Source organism: Coregonus clupeaformis, chromosome 13 (genome assembly GCF_020615455.1).
Source record: "Coregonus clupeaformis isolate EN_2021a chromosome 13, ASM2061545v1, whole genome shotgun sequence".
Lineage (NCBI taxonomy): Eukaryota > Metazoa > Chordata > Actinopteri > Salmoniformes > Salmonidae > Coregonus > Coregonus clupeaformis.
Window position 1 is genome coordinate 55,104,614 of NC_059204.1, and position 15,045 is coordinate 55,119,658.

Below are 15,045 nucleotides of genomic sequence, written 5' to 3' on the forward strand. Positions count from 1 at the left end.
CTGCTTTGCAGATATTAAACAAAACAGACAATCATATCAGTCAAACATATCAAATTCCCAGTTTATGCTACAAAAATCACTTTAAAAGAGGTTTTAAAAATAGGTTATATTTGACTCAATGTTCCATGATGTACACTAAGGCATTGTTGGCCGAATAGATGGATGCATTTCAATGCATGGTTAATATAATTCACCAATACATTTCTTGGTAGTCCAAGAAATATTGCTATCAGGTTGTAAATCACAGCTGGCCTGGTACATTGTTTGCTGCCTCCATTCGGTATGCACTGTTTCAGTTTCAATGGCTCAATATTCTGGACTAAAACAGATGAATGTAACTAAAGCTGGGAATGTCAATACAATCAAACTAGCAAGGGCAATGATCACAAGTCAGTCATAACGTGGCTAATAGGCTAGTGTATTTATTTATGTAGCAAGCTAAAAACACAGAGCCTAACGTTAGCTAGCTAGCTGCTAGGAGGATGTCATGTCATGGCATTGGAGGAGTGGGTGAGTGACTGACTTTTTCCCCTCATATTGTTTTTCGGTGGCTATACACAGCTAGAGATGCAGGTGTCATTTGGTTAGCTAGCAAAAACTCGAACGACTGTTATGATAACTGGATATTATAATAATACTTTTTTTAGTCATTTTAGCAGACGCTCTTATCCAGAGCAACTTACAGTTAGTGAGTGCATTCATTTTCATACTGGCCCCCCGTGGGAATCGAACCCACAACCCTGGCGTTGCAAACACCATGCGCTACCAACTGAGCTACACTTCCATTAGCAAATTCACTCTGGCTATCTACTCCGATTTCAGAGCACTCTCCTTTGAGTGTGCCAGAGCGCAGAACAACTGATGAAATTACGAACACGCACACCCGCTGAATATGACCGGTATCAGTAAACGTAGGCAAAAAAAAGTAATAGTTAGTCAAGAACAGTCTAGATAACATGTACAGTGTCTTGGCGAAAGTATTCACCCCCCTTGGCATTTTTCCTATTTTGTTGCCTTACAACCTGGAATTTAAATGGATTTTTTGGAGGGTTGTATCATTTGATTTACACAACATGCCTACCACTTTGAAGATGCAAAATATTTTTTCTTGTGAAACAAACAAGAAATAAGACAAAAAAACTGAAAACTTGAGCGTGCATAACTATTCACCCCCCAAAGTCAATACTTTGTAGAGCCACCTTTTGCAGCAATTACAGCTGCAAGTCTCTTGGGGTATGTCTCTATAAGCGTGGCACACAAAAGCCACTGGGAATTTTGCCCATTCTTCAAGGCAAAACTGCTCCAGCTCCTTCAAGTTGGATGGGTTCCGCTGGTGTACAGCAATCTTTAAGTCATACCACAGATTTTCAATTTGATTGAGGTCTGGGCTTTGACTAGGCCATTCCAAGACATTTATATGTTTCCCCTTAAACCACTCGAGTGTTGCTTTAGCAGTATGCTTAGGGTCATTGTCCTGCTGGAAGGTGAACCTCCGTCCCAGTCTCAAATCTCTGGAAGACTGAAACAGGTTTCCCTAAAGAATTTCCCTGTATATAGCGCCATCCATTATTCCTTCAATTCTGACCAGTTTCCCAGTCCCTGCCGATGAAAAACAACCCCATAGCATGATGCTGCCACCACCATGCTTCACTGTGGGGATGGTGTTCTCGGGGTGATGAGAGGTGTTGGGTTTGCGCCAGACATAGCGTTTTCCTTGATGGCCAAAAAGCTAAATTTTAGTCTCATCTGACCAGAGTACCTTCTTCCATATGTTTGGGGAGTCTCCCACACATTTTTTCTTTAAGCAAAGCCTTTTTTCTGGCCACTCTTCCGTAAAGCCCAGCTCTATGGAGTGTACGGCTTAAAGTGGTCCTATGGACAGATACTCCAATCTCCGCTGTGGAGCTTTGCAGCTCCTTCAGGGTTATCTTTGGTCTCTTTGTTGCCTCTCTGATTAATGCCCTCCTTGCCTGGTCCATGAGTTTTGGTGGGCGGCCCTCTCTTGGCAGGTTTGTTGTGGTGCCATATTCTTTAAATGTTTTAATAATGGATTTAATGGTGCTCCGTGGGATGTTCAAAGTTTCTGATATTTTTTATAAGCCAACCCTGATCTGTACTTCTCCACAACTTTGTCCCTGACCTGTTTGGAGAGCTCCTTGGACTTCATGGTGCCGCTTGCTTGGTGGTGCCCCTTGCTTAGTGGTGTTGCAGACTCTGGGGCCTTTCAGAACAGTTGTATACATACTGAGATCATGTGACAGATCATGTGACACTTAAATAAAGTTGACCTGTGTGCAATCTAACTAATTATGTGACTTCTGAAGGTAACTGGTTGCACCAGATCTTATTTAGGGGCTTCATAGCAAAGGGGGTGAATAGATATGCACGAACCACATCTCCGTTATTTATTTTGTATAATGTTTTTAAACAAGTTATTTTTTTAATTTCACTTCACTAATTTGGACTATTTTGTGTATGGCCATTACATGAAATCCAAATAAAAATCAATTTAAATTACAGGTTGTAATGCAACAAAATAGGAAAAACACCAAGGGGGATGAATACTTTTGCAAGGCACTGTAAACAGCTTAACCAGCTCTGCTAAGGTGAGTAAAATGTAAACACACAGTCCAGTTCAAAGTGAATGATGGCAGGGCCTTGTGGCAAATTGCTTGTTTGTATAAAGGCCTACTGTAGCTCTGAAATTGATCAGGTCTGCGATATACAGCACTTTGACTGCCCAGCCTGTTCCCCCGGCATGCTTGCAGTGTCAGTGGACAGGAACAAGAAGCTGTATCGATTCAAAAAAGGGTATGTAAAACTATTCATAATTGATCAAATAACACCATACTCTATATCATTTAAACAATCCAAACAGGGTTAGCCTTTTCTCTGTCCAGTGTGAAAGTCTTCAAATGCAGTTGAGCTCATTTTTAGCTTAAATGTTTAGAGTTTGTAATGAAATGAATTATTAACATAGTCAAGTGTCTCACAATCAGTTACTGAGGTTGATTTGATATTTGATATGTCATATATATCATGTATTTCATGTATCTTTTCAAGGGCTGATGACAAATGATTATTTGATGGCTATTTATCTGCAAGGATGAGGATGTGTCTGACTTTGTGAACTATGTCCGTACAAAGACTAAACATGTACGTTTCCTGTGTATCTTCTAATCTGTTAAATAGGACTGGCCTCGGGCCATCTGACTCAAAGGCAGACTCGTTATACACTGTTCCAATAAGAACATATCATTTTGGAGAGATTGTAATCCTCTCTCTTCAAGTCCAGGGTCGTTACACCACTCCCTGCGTTCAGAATGTATCCCCACGCTTGTAGACTCCGGTCCTGGACAAGACAATGTTTTTATTTGGTTTTATTTTATTATTTGGTGTCTATTAATTGTCCAAAACGCACGTCCGCTTTCCCACTCTATATTGCTATAGAATTTTCACAAATGCCTTAGTATACGTATTCCCAAACATTCTAAGAATTTATGAAAACGTGAAATCACTATATCTAAGTGGTCACTTGTCTGATTTTTTTGTAAAAGTGTCATATTCTGCCTGGGAGTGCAAATGAACAGATTTTATAAGATTTAATGTTGCTAAAATGCTGTCAGTTCCACGTTAAATGCAACAATGTTTCACAGACAAGTTATTTTCAAAGAGATGGCTAACAGCAAGCTCGCTGCAATAAAAAACACAGTTCCACCAGAGGAGGTTTGTGGCACCTTAATTGGGGAGAACGGGCTCATGGTAATGACTGGAGTGGAATCAGTGGAATGGTATCAAATACATCAAACACATGGTTTCCAGGTGTTTAATGCCATTCCATTTGCACCGTTCCAGCCATTACTATGAGCCGTTCTCCCCTCACAGCCTCCACTGAGTTCCACTCACCAGATCATCATTTGAAACTTAACTTCTTGATGAAAATTATTCTTGAAAACGGAGAAGCTAACAAATTAGCAACAACATCCTCTCTGATAAGACCTGCTGCAGCTGCTGCAAACTAGCCAACAACAAAAGCTAGCTAGCTAGACCGTGGGAAAACTACTGCTCGCTAAATCACAGTGACCGGTTGGTCTTCAAGAAGGCAGAAGTTTCTGTACGTTTTTGTAAAAATGGTCCCACTATTAAGTCAAAATGTGATTGGTTGATTCCACTGTCACTCCAAAATGTTGCCCTAATACAGTTGAATGGCAGATGCCTTTACCTAGCTTCTGCTGACTTAGCTAGCTAGATGTATCTTCTCAGAGACCAGCAAAGAAGAATCCTGATTGGATATTTTTTTCTCTTCAGTGTTAACCCTTTCCTTTCCAACAAAAACTAAAGAGATTAACTCAGAACATCATTGAAAATAATAATATCATTATATTATTATAATATTTATTTTATAAATCCTTAGCCCTTCTCTGAAGGTGTAAAGGCCCATTGTTCCCCACTGTGTTTGAGTTAGTAATAATTTGTAGAGTGGCTCTATTTTCCCTCAGCATGCATTTTTTCACTATTCTGAATGTCCATATGTTGTTCTGAAATATGAACACAGAAATACTGGACATTGAACTCTTATTATGGTGGTGATTTGACAAAATTACAATCATGGTCTTAAATTGGACTCGCATTTTTCTGGTCTCGGTCCACCTACGGTCTTGGTGTTGACTCGGTCTCACTTTAGGTGGTTTCGAACACAACACTGCCCCAATCTATGGATTTCACATGACTGGGAATACAGATATGCATCTGTTGGTAACAGATACCTCAACAAAAGGTGGGGCGTGGATCAGAAAACCAGTCAGTAGCTGGTGTGACCACCATTTGCCCCATGCAGCGCAACACATCTCATTTGTATATAGTTGATCAAGCTATTGATTGTGGCCTGTGGAATGTTGTTCCACTCCTCTTCAATGGCTGTGGAAGTTGCTAGACTTTGACGCGAACTGGAACACGCTGTCGTACACGTCAATTCAGAGCATCCCAAACATGCTCAATGGGTGACATGTCTGGTGAGCATGCAGGCCATGGAAGAACTGGGACATTTTCAGCTTCCAGGAATTGTGTATAGATTGTTGCGAAATGGGGCCGTGCATTATCATGCTGAAACATGAGGTGATGGTGGCGGATGAATGGCACGACAATTGGCCTCAGGATTTCGTCACGGTATCTCTGTGCATTCAAATTGCCATCGATAAAATGCAATTGTGTTTGTTGTCCATAGCTTATACCTGCCAATAGCATAACCCCACAGCCACCATGGGGCGCTCTGTTCACAACGTTGATATCAGCAAACCGCTCGCCCACATGATGCCATGTCTGCCATCTGCCCGGTACAGTTGAAACTGGAATTCATCCACGGAGAGCACACTTCTCCAGCATGCCAATGGCCATCGAAGGTGAGCATTTGACCACTGAAGTCGGTTACGACGCCAAACTGCAATCAGGTCAAGACCCTGGTGAGGACGACGAGCACGCAGGTGAGCTTACCTGAGACAGTTTCTGACAGTTTGTGCAGAAATTATTCGGTTGTGCAAACCCACAGTTTCATCAGCTGTCTGGGTGGCTGGTCTCAGACAATGGTGGACATTCCTGCAGTCAGCATGCCAATTGCATGCTCCCTTAAAACATCTGTGGCATTGTGACAAAATTGCACATTTTAGAGTGGCCTTTTATTGTCTCCAGCACAAGGTGCAACTGTGTAATGATCATGCTGTTTAATCAGCTTCTTGATATGCCACACCTGTCAGGTGGATGGATTATTTTGGCAAAGGAGAAATGCTCACTGACAAAGATGGAAAGAAATTTGTGCACACAATTTGGGAGAAATAAGCTTTTTGTGCATATGGAAAATTTCTGGGATCTTCTTTTTCAGCTCATGAAACATGGGACCAACACTTTAAATGTTGCGTTTATATTTGTGTTCAGTATACAGTGGGGAAAAAAAGTATTTAGTCAGCCACCAATTGTGCAAGTTCTCCCACTTAAAAAGATGAGAGAGGCCTGTAATTTTCATCATAGGTACACGTCAACTATGCCAGACGAATTGAGATTTTTTTTCTCCAGAAAATCACATTGTAGGATTTTTTATGAATTTATTTGCAAATTATGGTGGAAAATAAGTATTTGGTCACCTACAAACAAGCAAGATTTCTGGCTCTCACAGACCTGTAACTTCTTCTTTAAGAGGCTCCTCTGTCCTCCACTCGTTACCTGTATTAATGGCACCTGTTTGAACTTGTTATCAGTATAAAAGACACCTGTCCACAACCTCAAACAGTCACACTCCAAACTCCACTATGGCCAAGACCAAAGAGCTGTCAAAGGACACCAGAAACAAAATTGTAGACCTGCACCAGGCTGGGAAGACTGAATCTGCAATAGGTAAGCAGCTTGGTTTGAAGAAATCAACGGTGGGAGCAATTATTAGGAAATGGAAGACATACAAGACCACTGATAATCTCCCTCGATCTGGGGCTCCACACAAGATCTCACCCCGTGGGGTCAAAATGATCACAAGAACGGTGAGCAAAAATCCCAGAACCACACAGGGAGACCTAGTGAATGACCTGCAGAGAGCTGGGACCAAAGTAACAAAGCCTACCATCAGTAACACACTACGTCGCCAGGGACTCAAATCCTGCAGTGACAGACATGTCCCCCCTGCTTAAGCCAGTACATGTCCAGGCCCGTCTGAAGTTTGCTAGAGTGCATTTGGATGATCCAGAAGAGGATTGGGAGAATGTCATATGGGGCAGATGAAACCAAAATAGAACTTTTTGGTAAAAACTCAACTCGTCGTGTTTGGAGGACAAAGAATGCTGAGTTGCATCCAAAGAACACCATACCTACTGTGAAGCATGGGGGTGGAAACATCATGCTTTGGGGCTGTTTTTCTGCAAAGGGACCAGGACGACTGATCCGTGTAAAGGAAAGAATGAATGGGGCCATGTATCGTGAGATTTTGAGTGAAAACCTCCTTCCATCAGCAAGGGCATTGAAGATGAAACGTGGCTGGGTCTTTCAGCATGACAATGATCCCAACACACCGCCCGGGCAACGAAGGAGTGGCTTCGTAAGAAGCATTTCAAGGTCCTGGAGTGGCCTAGCCAGTCTCCAGATCTCAACCCCATAGAAAATCTTTGGAGGGAGTTGAAAGTCCGTGTTGCCCAGCAACAGCCCCAAAACATCACTGCTCTAGAGGAGATCTGCATGGAGGAATGGGCCAAAATACCAGCAACAGTGTGTGAAAACCTTGTGAAGACTTACAGAAAACGTTTGACCTGTGTCATTGCCAACAAAGGGTATATAACAAAGTATTGAGAAACTTTTGTTATTGACCAAATACTTATTTTCCACCATAATTTGCAAATAAATTCATGAAAAATCCTACAATGTGATTTTCTGGATTTTTTTTACTCATTTTGTCTGTCATAGTTGACGTGTACCTATGATGAAAATTACAGGCCTCTCTCATCTTTTTAAGTGGGAGAACTTGCACAATTGGTGGCTGACTAAATACTTTTTTCCCCCACTGTATCTGGATAAGGGGCATGAGTTGACCATAGAGATAGAGGACTCTAGTGCCCAAAAGCCAGTTTGAGGTTGTTCAGCAGAGTGGCAAGATCAGCAAAGCAGGGTATACATTTGTGATACCACTCCACCACCCCCAGACACCTCTGGACATTTGGTAGGTCATGGGGAGTAAGGTAGTTGGTCACCGCTGATGTCTTGTCTGGATTTTTTCCCACCCCTTTCTCTGAGACAAGATGTCCAAGGAACTTCAGCTGGGTCTTCAGGAAATGTAATTCCTTCAGGTTCAATGACAAGTTGGCATCCTGGAGTTTGCTGAAGACAGCATTGAAGTCAGCCACATGCTGCTGCTTGTTGGGGGAGTAGACTATGATGTCATCTATGGAGACAAAACAGTTTGACACCTCACAGTTCCCCAAGAACTCTCTCCATCAACCTCTGAAAGGTTGCACCAGCATTCTTAAGGCCAAAAGGCATTCCCTTAAACTGATACAAGTCACAAGGAGTGGCAGTCTTCTCTTTGCTCTTCTCATCCATCTCAACTTGCCAGTTGCCAGACTGGAGGTCCAGGGTGCTAAACCAACTTGCTAGTAGCCAGACTGGAGGTCCAGGGTGTTAAACCAACTGGCACCATACAAAGATTTTAGGATTTCATTTATGAAGGGCATTGGGTAGGCATCGAGAGGCATCTTGGCATTCAAGCCTCTGAAATCGGTGCAAAACCGATAGGAGCCATCAGGTTTGCCAACCACCACCACAGGGGCTGCCTATGAGGATTGGGATGGTTCGAGGATATCATTCTTTTTTTTTTTCATTCTTTTTTTCACCTTTATTTAACCAGGTAAGCCAGTTGAGAACAAGTTCTCATTTACAACTGCGACCTGGCCAAGATAAAGCAAAGTAGTGCGATAAAAACAACAACACAGAGTTTCATATGGGGTAAACAAAACATAAAGTCAAAAATACAACAGAAAATACATATACAGTGTGTGCGAATGTAGTAAGTTATTGAGGTAAGGCAATAAATAGGCCATAGTGCAAAATAGTTACAATTTCGTATTAACACTGGAATGATAGATGTGCAAAAGATGATGTGCAAATAGAGATACAGGGGTGCAAATTAGCAAAATAAATAACAATATGGGGATGAGGTAGTTGGGTGGGCTAATTTCAGAAAGTCTGTGTACAGGTGCAGTGATCGGTAAGCTGCTCTGACAACTGACGCTTAAAGTTAGTGAGGGAGATAAGAGTCCCCAGCTTCAGAGATTTTTGCAGTTCGTTCCAGTCATTGGCAGCAGAGAACTGGAAGGAATGGCGGCCAAAGGAGGTGTTGGCTTTGGGGATGACCAGTGAGATATACCTGCTGGAGCGCAGACTACGGGTGGGTGTTGCTATGGTGACCAGTGAGCTAAGATAAGACAGGGATTTGCCTAGCAGTGATTTATAGATGACCTGGAGCCAGTGGGTTTGGCGACGAATATGTAGTGAGGGCCAGCCAACGAGAGCGTACAGGTCACAATGGTGGGTAGTATATGGGGCTTTGGTGACAAAACGGATGGCACTGTGATAGACTACATCCAATTTGCTGAGTAGAGTGTTGGAGGCTATTTTGTAAATGACATCGCAGAAGTCAAGGATCGGTAGGATAGTCAGTTTTACAAGGGCATGTTTGGCAGCATGAGTGAAGGAGGCTTTGTTGCGAAATAGGAAGCCGATTCTAGATCTAACTTTTGATTGGAGATGCTTAATGTGAGTCTGGAAGGAGAGTTTACAGTCTAACCAGACACCTAGGTATTTGTAGTTGTCCACATACTCTAGGTCAGACCCGCTGAGAGTAGTGATTCTAGTTGGGTGGGCGGGTGCAAGCAGCGTTCGGTTGAAGAGCATGCATTTAGTTTTACTAGTGTTTAAGAGCAGTTGGAGGCTACGGAAGGAGTGTTGTATGGCGTTGAAACTCGTTTGGAGGTTTGTTAACACAGTGTCCAATGAAGGGCCAGATGTATACAAAATGGTGTCGTCCGCATAGAGGTGGATCCGAGCGTCACCAGCAGCAAGAGCGACATCATTGATATACACAGAGAATAAAGTCGGCCCGAGAATTCAACCCTGTGGCACCCCCATAGAGACGGCCAGAGGTCCAGACAACAGGCCCTCCAATTTGACACATTGAACTCTATCTGAGAAGTAGTTGGTGAACCAGGCGAGGCAGTCATTAGAGAAACCAAGGCTATTTAGTCTGCCAATAAGAATGCGGTGGTTGACAGAGTCGAAAGCCTTGGCCAGGTCGATGAAGACGGCTGCGCAGTACTATCTTTTATCGATCGCGTTTATAATATCGTTTAGGACCTTGAGCGTGGCTGAGGTGCACCCATGACCAGCTCGGAAACCGGATTGCATAGCGGAGAAGGTACGGTGGGATTCGTAATGGACGGTGATCTTTTTGTTAACTTGGCTTTCAAATACTTTCGAAAGGCAGGGCAGGATGGATATAGGTTTGGATCTAGAGTGTCACCCCCTTTGAAGAGGGGGATGACCGCGGCAGCTTTCCAATCTCTGGGGATCTCAGACGTTACGAAAGAGAGGTTGAACAGGCTAGTAATAGGAGTTGCGACAATTCCGGCGGCTAATTTTAGAACGAAAGCGTCCAGATTGTCTAGCCCAGCTGATTTGTAGGGGTCCAGATTTTTCAGCTCTTCCAGAACATCAGCTGTCTGAATTTGTGTGAAGGAGAAGCGGGGGGCGGGCATGGGCAAGTTGCAGCGGATGGTGCAGAGCTGGTGGCCGGGGTAGTGGTAGCCAGGTGGAAAGCATGGCCAGCCGTAGCAAAATGCTTGTTGAAATTCTCGATTATTGTAGATTTATCGGTGGTGACAGTGTTTCCTAGCCTCAGTGCAGTGGGCAGTTGGGAGGAGGTGCTCGTATTTTCCATGGACTTTACAGTGTCCCATAACTTTTTGGAGTTAGTGCTACAGGATGCAAATTTCTGTTTGAAAAAGCTAGCCTTTGCTTTCCTAACTGATTGTTTATATTGGTTCCTGACTTCCCTAAAAAGTTGCATATCGCGGGGGCTGTTCGATGCTAATGCAGTACACCACAGGATGTTTTTGTGCTGGTCAAGGGCAGTCAAGTCTGAGGAGAACCAGGGGCTATATCTGTTTAACATTTTCTCCATATGTTTTCCAATTAGCTCTTTCTTAAGGGGTTCGGCCTGGACCGAACCGTGACCAAACCAAAATTTGTTTACATTCCTCTTAGTGACCATTTGTCCTTTGCCAAGATGATCCATCCACCTGACAGGAGTGGCATATCAAGAAGCTGATTAAACAGCATGATCATTACACCTTGTGCTGGGGGCAATAAAAGGCAACTCTAAAATGTGCAGTTTTGTCACCCAACACAATGCCACAGATGTCTCAAGTTTTGACAGAGTGTGCAATTAGCATGCTGACTGCAGGAATGTCCACCAGAGCTGTTGCCAGAGAATTTAATATTCCTTTCTCTACCATAAGATGCTTCCAACGTCGTTTTAGAGAATTTGTCAGTACGTACAACCAGCCTCACAACCACAGATCACGTGTGGGCGAGCGGTTTGCTGACGTCAACGTTGTGAACAGAGTGCCCTATGGTGGTGGTGGGGTTATGGTATGGGCAGGCATAAACTACGAACAGCGAACACAATTGCATTTTATCGATGGTGATTTGAATGCACAGAGATACCGTGAAGAGATCCTGAGGCCCATTGTCGTGCCATTCATCTGCCGCCATCACCTCATGATTCAGCATGACAATGCACGGCCCCATGTTGCAAGGATCTATACACAATTCCTGGAAGCTGAAAATGTCCCAGTTCTTCCATGGCCTGCACACTCACCAGACATGTCACCCATTAAGCATGTTTGCGATGCTCTGGATAGATGTGTACGACAGCATGTTCCAGTTCCCATGTGTCGCTCTGCATGAGGCAAATGGTGGTCACACCAAATACTGACTGGTTTTCTGTATCCATGCCCTTACCTTGTTTTTAAGGTATCTATGACCAACATCCACATATTTGTATTCCATATCATGTGAAATCCATAGATTAGAGCCTAATGAATTTATTTTAATTGACTGATTTCCTGATATGAACAGTAACTCAGTCAAATCTTAGAAATTGTTGCATGTTGCGTTGATTTTCTTTTCCAGTATAGTATGGTCTACAGCTTATCATACAGCATATCATAAGGTAATATTAGAGATCGCGCACCACCCCCCATGAGTTTGCCCAAAGCTGCCGTTCTGTCCTGCCGATGTATAGAAAAAACTGCTAGATTTAAATTGTCCATGTCCTTGTTCAGCCATGACTCGTAGAAACATAGGATATTACAATTCTTCAGATCACCTTGATAGGATAGTCTCCAATGGAGCTCGTCCAGTTCATTCTCCAGTGATTGCACGTTCGCCAATAGAACGGAGGGTCGAGGAAGTTTATCCACTTGCAGACGTAGTCTCGTCAGGTATCCCGCACGCCGGTCTCTATAACTGCGCTTCCTCCTTCTTCGCGTGTCGGGGATTTGGGCCTGGTACGGGATGAGCAGCATTCGCCTCCGACTCATTGAAGTTGAAATCCTCATCCAAATCAAGGTTAGTGATCGCTGTTCTGATGTCTTTTCGGCCATAGGAAATGATGGCGGAAATATAATGTTTAAAAAAATTAAGATCAGCTCAAAAAAACACAAAATAGCACAATTGGTTAGGAGCCTGTAAAACGGCTGCTATTCCCTCCAGCGCCATGACTCAGTTTAGTAGAAATCATATTGCAGGTGTTTGCCTTGATTTTTTAAGTTGACTCAACAACAACAAAAAATGACAGTGTAGGTATGTGGTTGTACCTGGATACTAGGCGTGTGTGTGTTTACCTGGGAGTTAAGGAGGCGGATGGTGGTTTTGGAGCCGACGTCTTTCTCGTACCCCACGGTGGGCGCTGCGTTGAACCGCAGCACTGCATCATGGGAGTCTGTGATTAGACAATGACACAAAAAGTACAGTATGTATATATATATCATTCATTTGGAATCACTGAAGTTACAGATGCTGCACTAAAGTGGGCTTATAAGCTTTTTTGGATGCATTTCTGAGTTGCCCATGTATTTCAGTTTTGCGTCCAAAGCTGTATTTAGATTCAGGTGGAGTGTATGGTTGTATATTGTGTTGTATTTGTAATGGACAATATACCTTACCCCCTCGGGCCTTATTGCTTAATTAACCCCCTAGAGTCGATTAACAGCCCGATGAGTCAATCTAAGTTACATAACAAAAAAATCTGTCAGTTTAAGCTAGAGATATCTTTTTTTTTCATTACATTTTCGTCACTTAGCAGACACTCTTATCCAGAGCAACTTACAGTAGTGAGTGCATACATTTTCATACTTTTTTCGTACTGGTCCCCCGTGGGAATCGAACGCACAACCCTGCCGTTGCAAGTGCCATACTCTACCAACTGAGGTAAACGGGACCCATGGGATGCGTCTCAGTCCACCGCATCCGGCAGTGTTGCACTTCCACATCTGTGGTGAAAGGCGGCAGAGCTAGAGTGGTGTTTGTCAGACCATGAGACATCCCGAAAATCGGTCTCCTCACGAAAACGTCTGTAGCGTCCGAACGGTTTGACCTACAAAACTATTAAGGAAAGGGGAGACTCTTTGCTCTATAACCCCCACAAGTGTCACGGGACTCGTCTGAAGGTATGTGTCTAACCAAAAAACGGGGTTAAATGTGTGTAAAAAATATATACAGTGCCTTCAGAAAGTATTCAGACCCCTTGACTTTTCCCACATTTTGTTACATTAATGGATTAAAATCTCAGCAATCTACACACCATACCACATAATGACAAAGCGAAAACAGGTTTTTAGAAATTTTTGTACAAAAATCTAAAAATAAATTAAATAAAGACCTTATTTATGTAAGTATTCAGACCCTTTGCTATGAGACTCGAAATTGAGCTCAGGTGCATCCTGTTTCCATTGATCATCCTTGAGATGTTTCTATAACTTGATTGGAGTCCACCTGTGGTAAATTCAATTGATTGGACATGATTTGGAAAGGCACACACCTGTCTATATAAGGTCCCACAGTAGACAGTGCATGTCAGAGCATAAACCAAGCCATGAGGTCGAACCTATTGTCCGTAGAGCTCCGAGACAGGATTGTGTCGAGGCACAGATCTGGGGAAGGGTCCCAAAAAATGTCTGCAGCATTGAAGGTCCCCAAAAACACAGTGGCCTCCATCATTCTTAAATGGAAGAAGTTTGGAACCACCAAGACTCTTCCTAGAGCTGGCCAAACTGAGCAATCGAGGGAGAAGGGCCTTGGTCAGGGAGGTGACCAAGAACCCAATGGTCACTGACAGAGCTCTAGAGTTCCTCTGTGGAGATGAGAGAACCTTCCAGAAGGACAACAATCTCTGAAGCACTCCACCAATCAGGCCTTTATGGTAGAGTGGCCAGACGGAAGCCACTCCTCAGTGACGTTTATATGGGCTTTAGTAGTAAAGGCCCAAATCTATATTTTATCGACACATTTTTTTTTGGGGGGGGGATACCTAAAGGGGTCCTAGAATTCTAAATCAAATACCTAAATTATCCATAGTCTTAAAACAATTTCATACAGTGGGGAAAAAAAGTATTTAGTCAGCCACCAATTGTGCATGTTCTCTCACTTAAAAAGATGAGAGAGGCCTGTAATTTTCATCATAGGTACACGTCAACTATGACAGACAAATTGAGAATTTTTTTTCCAGAAAATCACATTGTAGGATTTTTAATGAATTTATTTGCAAATTATGGTGGAAAATAAGTATTTGGTCACCTACAAACAAGCAAGATTTCTGGCTCTCACAGACCTGTAACTTCTTCTTTAAGAGGCTCCTCTGTCCTCCACTCGTTACCTGTATTAATGGCACCTGTTTGAACTTGTTATCAGTATAAAATACACCTGTCCACAACCTCAAACAGTCACACTCCAAACTCCACTATGGCCAAGACCAAAGAGCTGTCAAAGGACACCAGAAACAAAATTGTAGACCTGCACCAGGCTGGGAAGACTGAATCTGCAATAGGTAAGCAGCTTGGTTTGAAGAAATCAACTGTGGGAGCAATTATTAGGAAATGGAAGACATACAAGACCACTGATAATCTCCCTCGATCTGGGGCTCCACGCAAGATCTCACCCCGTGGGGTCAAAATAATCACAAGAACGGTGAGCAAAAATCCCAGAACCACACGGGGGGACCTAGTGAATGACCTGCAGAGAGCTGGGACCAAAGTAACAAAGCCTACCATCAGTAACACACTACGCCGCCAGGGACTCAAATCCTGCAGTGCCAGACGTGTCCCCCTGCTTAAGCCAGTACATGTCCAGGCCCGTCTGAAGTTTGCTAGAGTGCATTTGATAGATCCAGAAGAGGATTGGGAGAATGTCATATGGTCAGATGAAACCAAAATATAACTTTTTGGTAAAAACTCAACTCGT

The 15,045-nt window shown here is 43.2% G+C and overlaps 1 protein-coding gene across 2 annotated transcripts in view; it reads right to left on the reverse strand.

The window, feature by feature from the left end:
* The window catches only part of st6gal1 (ST6 beta-galactosamide alpha-2,6-sialyltranferase 1), a 134,218-nt gene that overhangs the window by 59,348 nt on the left and 59,825 nt on the right, over positions 1–15,045 (reverse strand). For both annotated transcript variants that reach the window (XM_041894629.2, XM_041894630.2), the window contains one exon: positions 12,432–12,529. In XM_041894629.2, coding sequence (XP_041750563.1) covers positions 12,432–12,529 — 98 coding nt within the window. The remainder of the gene's footprint in view (positions 1–12,431; positions 12,530–15,045) is intronic.